The sequence below is a fragment of the Tachypleus tridentatus genome, chromosome 4 (assembly GCF_004210375.1).
Source record: "Tachypleus tridentatus isolate NWPU-2018 chromosome 4, ASM421037v1, whole genome shotgun sequence".
In the NCBI taxonomy this organism is placed as follows: domain Eukaryota; kingdom Metazoa; phylum Arthropoda; class Merostomata; order Xiphosura; family Limulidae; genus Tachypleus; species Tachypleus tridentatus.
Genome location: NC_134828.1, coordinates 13,538,775 through 13,547,296, shown reverse-complemented (window position 1 = coordinate 13,547,296; position 8,522 = coordinate 13,538,775). Strand labels below are relative to the sequence as shown.

General features: G+C 31.7%; 1 protein-coding gene across 1 annotated transcript in view; it reads left to right on the top strand.

Annotated features, from left to right (window-relative positions):
* The first annotated feature begins 1,383 nt into the window (after positions 1 to 1,383).
* Hsdl2 (Hydroxysteroid dehydrogenase like 2) overlaps positions 1,384 to 8,522 on the top strand; it is a 54,627-nt gene continuing 47,488 nt past the window's right edge. The window contains exon 1 of the mRNA XM_076497078.1: positions 1,384 to 1,570. Within this exon, the coding sequence (XP_076353193.1) occupies positions 1,557 to 1,570 (14 nt within the window). The 5' untranslated portion in view covers positions 1,384 to 1,556. The remainder of the gene's footprint in view (positions 1,571 to 8,522) is intronic.

The following is an 8,522-nucleotide window of genomic DNA, read 5'->3' as shown; positions in this document are numbered from 1 at the left end:
GTTTTGGTTTTAATTCCGAGAATTAGGATGATTTAGTTAGAGGATCGTACGAATGCTAAATAAATTGGTAGAGAACTCTACGTTTTGGAGCTAAACATTAGTCTCCTGGTTCATATCAAGAAGCTATCAAACCTGCTGTTGAATTAACTGATCCAGATACTGCCTGATCCAATTGTGCCCAAGCCTAGAATGGGACTGAAAATGTCTGTTATAAGTTTTCAAGCTCCGTTGCTATCTGTGTTAGTCGAATACGTAGTTAGGAATTGGATATAGTGTTTAGAGTTATAGAAAGTTATGTCTGAATATATTTCACTTAATGTGTTAATTGATAATTTACTTAATATATTTAAACAGTAATTGGCATTATTGAAAGTTTAATGGAAGGAATGTTATCACCTCAGGCAGAAAAACATTATAAATTTAGCAGTGAAACTTTTTCAAATACCTTCTGTAATTTTGATGTAGCCGAGTCTCTTAGCATATTGAATTAAAACGTTGCCTGTTTTGAATGTCCGAACCAATTCTTTACTCCAACTGTAAATTTGCTAGAGTTGGTGATTCGTGTACTCTATTTGCGACTATAAATCTGGATTTTAAATAAATCTGTCGATAACTAAATTTAATTTGAATTCTAAATGATTAGCCTACGTGACATCCGTTCCACTTGGATGGTTTAAATGATTGATCAACCAGAACACCAAGATCATTTTCTGCCATAACCACAATTAAGGTTACTCCCATCAAAAATATACTTACAATTCAAATAATGTTCCAAATACACTTGCAAAAACAGAAGTAAACAACCAAACAGGTAATAAAAATTAGACACACACTAAAGGACCCACCCTAAAAACTGTGCTTTTCATAATCTATACAACTATAGATGTAATAAAGATACAAGAAAGTGCGTCAAAATTTAGCCAATGAGGCAATTTCACCTTAGGAAAGAACACAATAATTTATTTCGAATCAGCCCGGCATGGCTAGATAGTTAGGACGTACGACAGGTAATCTGAAAGACGCAGGTTCAAAACCTGTCACACCAAACGTGCTCACTCTTTCAACAGTTGGGGCATTATAATTAACGATCAATCCCACTATTTGTTGATAAAAGAGTTGGCAATGGGTGATGATGACTAGTTGCCTTCCATTTAGCCTTACACTTTGCGCGAAATTCAATACAAATTATTTTCTACGCAAGCAGCCCATTAAAAAAAAGTGAATAACCTATACTTTTCAAAGGTTTGGAATTTTAGCCTCAACTATTAAGTGTTCCTTTCTGTTTACAGTGAAAAAGCAAATTAAAATGTTGTTGGGAATAACTTTTCTTTTATTTGCATTTATAGAACTATTTTAAGATGGCACTTTTAATTGTATTAGGTGGAAGTAAACTCTAAGTGGAGTTTGAACTGTCTCGAGAATTCATACTAACCATTGGTGGATAGCGTGTTACTTAGGGGTGGAAGGTGAGATAAAAGAAATCAGACTTCAAGTCCTTCTGCGAAATTAATAAGTTTTATTTCAATTTTTGCAATTTAATCGTTAAATTGACAATAATGTTGAATACTGGGTAAGTTATAACATTATTAGTGCTATTACTTAGTTAGCGTACTTTTTAAATTTTAATTGTAATTTAATCAAGTGTTAAGTTTATAGAAAAGTTATATGTATATTCATAGTTGTAACAAAAGTTAGTGTGAAAAGTAAGTTGAGCGGAATCGTAATCATTTTGATCTGTAATATAATATGAGGTTAAGGACTCGATTTAGTCTTTGTAAGCTAGGCAATCTTCAGAAAGATTTTTCAGCGACATTCATTTGATCAAGTTGTAGTGATAATAATATATGTACCAATATATTTGAAACGTTAAGTGATTAAGTACATTTCGGTTTGTTGTGCTGTAATAGCTTTCATTAGTTTAAGATCATCAGAGGCACAGAAGAAACGACATTCTGAAGCTCACTAAGTTATCAAACAGTAAGGTTAACAATTAAATAGTTTTAATTAAAATTCCGAAGGCCTTGTAGATTGACTAGTAGTGCATAACAGATATCATCTTGGGATAGTCTGTTTACTTTTTCATGAAGGTGGGTGTGTAAGTATAGCCGTGAAGAAACAAACTGAAATTGATATTTACATCTTCAAGAAATATCCATTCTCGCTCTTAAACTGTTGTAAAGATTCATCCTTCACTGCTGTTGGAACTCAATCCTAACCTGTCTTTTTTTGTTGTTGTTTCAAATTTTTAATTTGTTTTTTGTCATCATATTGGTTTCAAAAATGTAGTACAAAGAAATCAAAAGTCTTTATTCTGCTTATCCACAGAATGTGTTTAAAGTTAGAAAAGATAACCTATTAATCTCAGTGAGTACCAGAATGACTCTCAATTATGCCAATATATTTTAACCTCTTTTTTTTTTTTAATAAAAGATATTTCTTCTATATTAGCATTTTACTTCTGGAATTAACCTTGTGGTCTTCCTCTGAACTACTTTTCAATGAAACAATATTCTGTTTTAGATAAGGAGATCAAAGTCAGTGAATTTTTTGAAGAGTGAAATACCTCTTGAGTTGTAGTCACTATGTCTATAATATACATCCCATCTGTATTAACTCTTTCTGTTCTAGGATGTAATTTCCTTGTGCATTAGGAAATCTGTTGTTCCAGCCACAATAAATGAGTTAAAGTTTGATTCAAATTTTGGTAACCCAAATACATTTAACTTGTATTTACTATAATTAAAGACAACTTACCAACTAATTATCCAACTTAACATATCAATAGCACTTGACAATTTAATCCTTCAAGGATGTCTTCCTTTTCACACCCTTGCCTCAACCTTTATTTTCAGGAAATTATTGAATACCTTCATGAACTCGTATAAAGTGTTAATCTCTATTATTGACAACAGAAAATAATTCTGTAAGTTTATCACCCAATTAAAAATTAAAATGATCAAAATAGAGTCTAGTCTGATTTTTCCAAATCACCATCTTGTGTTCTTCTCAAACTATAACCTTTAGTGTGGAACACAGTGAACTTGGAGGCCTTCATTCTGTTGATCTACTGAATGATCCTATAAATCTCAGTAAGTTCAGGGTCATTCCATGTCAAATCATCTAGGGGGCTGCAGGTGACCCCCTCAGAATGCCTTGAAAAAATTGACATGTTCTTATCTACCCATATAATGATAAATTGCCAAAGATTATATCAATATCTCTAATAGTTTCTGATTTACAGCCCTGTAAAATTTAATTAATTTCTTGTTAATATTGGCAAATTAATTTTCGGGCAACTTTGGCTGCTTAAAGCTATAAGAGTAATGGTGGTAGAAGGCTGAAATTTGCTACACTGACTGAATTAATCTCACAGAATTCAAAAATGGTCTCAAACCAAGTTTTTCTCTTTTAGGAATTTCATAGTGATGCTGTAAAATCACCTGAAAACCCAAAATCTTAAAAAAACATTGGTTTATTTAATAAGCCATATCTCTAAAACTCAATACGATACAAAGCTGAATTTTGTTTTCAAATTTCCTATAACATATCAGTTGATAAATCAGTAATTGTTATAATTAAAAGTCTGTTAGATCTACTGTAAAAAAATGTATCTGCATGCAACTTTTAATGATTTAGCTAAAAATAGTCCTACTTCAGGCACAAATTTGACCATGTCACCAGTTGTTCAGTCTTTTCAGATTTTTACCATATATTCTTACATCTCTGAATATGATCTACAATAAAAATCAGGATGGTGTTCAATCTACTTTTTGAGTTATAATATTTTAAAGTATTCTCTAACCATACATTTATTTAAAACAAAATTCAGTTCAGGTGTGTTAGTGTGCAAATATATCCATACAATTTTGAAACATACTTGTCAGAATTTTATGAATCCCACTGAAATATTCTAACAAGCTTTTCACAATGTTAAATTAGGAAGTTGTAAGAAACATGAAAGAATTAATTCATTTCTGAACAAGTTTATTGGCATAACTAGTTAGATCACATGGCAATGCAAATATATTGTGTATGCATTAGTTATGCAGACACAAAAGCACAGTACTACAATAGGGGATAACCGAGAAAGATTATAGTCACACCAAACTGCAATAATCGTGACAATGAAATGGTTCAAAAACTGCTTTGGCGATAAATTAGCCTTAACAACATCAAATAAACATTGCTTTGTTCAGACAGCTTGAATAAGTTTCTGAAATTCGTGTATGATCATGTTGAGATCACTTTGATTTAGAACATTGTGGCGAGCACTACTGCCTTGCACGGTAGGTGAACTTATCAGACAAAGAATATGTTGGAAAGAAATCCAGCTTTCATCTTTACGTGACCTTGCAGGCCATGAGAACAGTTCATTTCTTGATTTATTCATAAATGACACCACCACATCAGAATGTTCATCTGATCTATCTTTTATGTTTCCCACATACTATTCATGATCGTATATGCATGCCACATATTTCCGTGGCTGATAATTGTCATTGTTATCATTAGACTCTATTTGAGCTGCTGCAGCATCACTTTCACTGCTACTACCAACAGTTACAACTGTGTACACATCATCATCTGATAACCTTCTCATATAGAATTTGTTGGTAGAATAAAGCTATGATGTGACCTAATACCTGTCACAGTTTTGTGTTTTTCATAGTACTCAAGTAGATCAAACTTTACACAGTTCTGCAGGACTGATTCCTGATTGACAAGAAAGAACTGAATGCCCTGAATGTGGTTCTTTGCCCAATGGTGCATATCAGAGACACTTAAAATTTGATAATTTATTATTCAACACAACCTTGATTTTTTTTAAGATCATGTTCAGAGATGTAAGAATATATGGTAAAGACCAATTAGAATATTTCAATGGGATTCATCAATTATTTCACAATTGTATGGATATATTTGCACACAGTAACACACCGAATTGAAGTGTTTTTTTGTCAGGTAAACAACGTATGGTCAGAGGATACTTTAAAATATTATAACTCAAAAAGTAGGTTGAACACCATCCTGATTTGTTTTGTAGATCATATTCAGAGATGTAAGAATATATGGTAAAAATCTGAAAAGGCTGAATAACTGGTGACATGGTCAAACTGTGGCCTGAAATAGGGCTATTTTTAGCTAAATCATAAAAAGTTCCATGCAACTAAATTTTTTTACAGGAGATCTAACAGACTTAATAACAAAAATTGCTGATTTATCAACTGATATGTTATAGGAAATTTGAAAAAGCTTTGTATCATATTAAGTCTAAGAGCTATGGCTTATTACATAAATCAATGTTTTTTATGATTTTGGGTTATCAGGTGATTTTACAGCCTCACTATGTAAATCTTAAGAGAGATAAACTTGATTTGAGACCATTTTTGAATTCTGTGAGATTAATTCAGTCAGTGTAGCAAATTTCAGCCTTCTACCACCATTACTCTTGCAGCTTTAAGCAGCCAAAGTTGCCTGGAAATGAATTTGCCAAAAATAAAACAAAATTTATTGAATTTTACAGGCTGTAAATCAGAAACTATTAGAGATATTGATCTAATCTTTTCCAGTTTTTCATTATATGGGTAGATGAGCACATGTGAATTTTTTCAAGGCATTCTGAGGGGGTCACCTGGAAATTTTCCAAAATCTGGATGATTTGACATGGAATGACCCTTCAGTTTTTATCCTTCTTTTTTCAAGATAAAATAAGTTATTTAAAAGATCTAAATCTCTCTCTGTAAGATAACTCTTTTTACTTCTAGTAGCTCTCTGTTGAATCCTTTCTATTAACTCAGTATCCTTCCTTAGATATAGAAACCAAATCTCTGTACACAGTATTTCAAGTGAGGCCTAACTAGTGACTTGTACAAAGAATAATAAACTCTTTTCTCTAAATACACCCTGAAGTTTTGTTGTCTATACTACCACCAACAAATGGAGTACTGCTTCAATGAAAATGTATCTCAGAACGGCTGGTATGGTTGAAACGTTGTTCTCTGCTAATCAATAAAAGTGTTAATACACACAACAGCCATTCTGAAATACATTTTCATTTCAAGTGGGTTTCTTGTCATCAAGAACTGCTTCGATAACTTGTGTTATTTTATCCACCGTTTTTTCTGTATCCTTTTCTTCAGTCACATAGTTCAGTTGTTTCTCACAAAATATGCAATCCAAGTTATGACTACCTAGATGCATTTTCTATAATTAACAATTATTTGCCAAACTTACCAGTTTATTGAAGTTATTCTGTAGTATTTGAAAATCCTCAATACAGCTAGAAATACCTAAGAATTTAGTTAAACAATGAACTTTACTGATTTTATGGTTACACTATTATTAAGGTAAGTAAGAAATAAACTAAGGATGGTAATGAATCCTAGTGTTTACCACAAGCACTCTAAAAGTCCAGTTTCACTGCTTATTTAGATTAACTGTGTTTGTGTGTTGTTATTTTCTATCATAACTTTGCTCCCATTACACTAACTTTTCCATCATTTGTAAATAGTTTAATAGGGACATTCCTCCATACCTCCTCAGTTTTCATTTGTCTTTTATCTGGTACATTACTGATAGGTTCATTTCACTTTGGTTTCATTGTAAACATAATTTCATTATGACAACTAATTTGATGTCCTTGTAATGACATTGTTACCTCAGTGAGTATGTCGAACATTTTCAAATAGTTATAGAATGTTTAAAACATTTCTCCTAACTTGTCAGATTTTAAAAGTTCAATCTTGTTACCCTTAATAACTTTGTTCACTGATTATTAGTCATTACTAAGTTTCTCAGCCCAGAAATAATACCATTCTTAGTTTTTTGCATATTCATGCTGCTAAAAATTGTTTATCAAGAAATGTTTTTACGTGTATAATATATGTGAAAGTAGACACATGCATGAGACAGACTATAATAATTTGTGAATTACAAGTCATGTTGTAGCTCATTGTAGCAGTCTTATTGTAGTTTATTGTAATTGTAACAGCCTGTCGTTGTGTTTCATTGTAGCAGCCTGTCATTGTTGTGTTTCATTATTGTTTTTGTCTTTGCTTTTTTGAAGAGTTCAAGTATGGAAATTCATAATTGTCAGAAATGGAAAACTAATATTTTTAGAATTTACCTGATTACATGGGATTTTCACTGCAAAGGGTGAATGTGTAAGAAATGAAATTTATGAGAGCTAACAAGTTCCTAAAAGGGATTTAATTCCAATGGATTAATATTATGAGGGGGGTGGACATCAGATGTGCTCCTGGTTCTTTAATTTCTCATTTTCAGTGATGGTATTTGTAAAGGAGTAGCCAGTAGATTTGAACAGTTTGGAGAGCTGGTTTAATACATGTAGATGGGCTCAACTTGTATATATTAAATGGGTATTTCAAATTGTAGTAAAGATGTTTACACTTTGTATAAATATTTGAACAGTTTGGAGAGCTGGTTTAATACATGTAGATGGGTTCAACTTGTATTAAATGGGTATTTCAAATTGTAGTAAAGATGTTTACACTTTGCATAAAGATTTGAACAGTTTGGAGAGCTGGTTTAATACATGTAGATGGGTTCAACTTGTATATATTAAATGGGTATTTCAAATTATAGTAAAGATGTTTACACTTTGCATAAAGATTTGAACAGTTTGGAGAGCTGGTTTAATACATGTAGATGGGTTCAACTTGTATATATTAAATGGGTATTTCAAATTGTAGTAAAGATGTTTACATTTTGTATAAAGATTTGAACAGTTTGGAGAGCTGGTTTAATACATGTAGATGGGTTCAACTTGTATATATTAAATGGGTATTTCAAATTGTAGTAAAGATGTTTACACTTTGTATAAAGATTTGAACAGTTTGGAGAGCTGGTTTAATACATGTAGATGGGCTCAACTTGTATATATTAAATGGGTATTTCAAATTGTAGTAAAGATGTTTACACTTTGTATAAAGATTTGAACAGTTTGGAGAGCTGGTTTAATACATGTAGATGGGTTCAACTTGTATTAAATGGGTATTTCAAATTGTAGTAAAGATGTTTACACTTTGTATAAAGATTTGAACAGTTTGGAGAGCTGGTTTAATACATGTAGATGCTTTTTAATTTTCAGTACATTTATGCATATTTATTATAATGAAATTTATTGTTCTTATAGCCTTGCTGGAGAACCTCGAGCAGAAATTGGCAAAAAAAATGTGCATAGCTTACTTAAAGAATTGTATTAATTTTTGTGCACCTTTTTTACCTTTATAGCATCTGTGGAATATTTTTGGATTACCATAATTGACTTAAATTAACAGGTGGAGGTTGTGTTTAGTACGTGTAAATATGGAGGTGATGATGATAGAGAATATGTTTTAACAGAGATGTTTCCAGGTCTGCAAGTTTTATCATGTCATGATAGTGTGAGATATGCTGTTTCTGCTAGGGAAAATATGGATGAGAATATGTGTAATTAGTGTTTTGAAAGTTGGAATCCATAAGTCCAGGTTTTGTTCTGTTTTTAATTTGTAAGCAGCAAT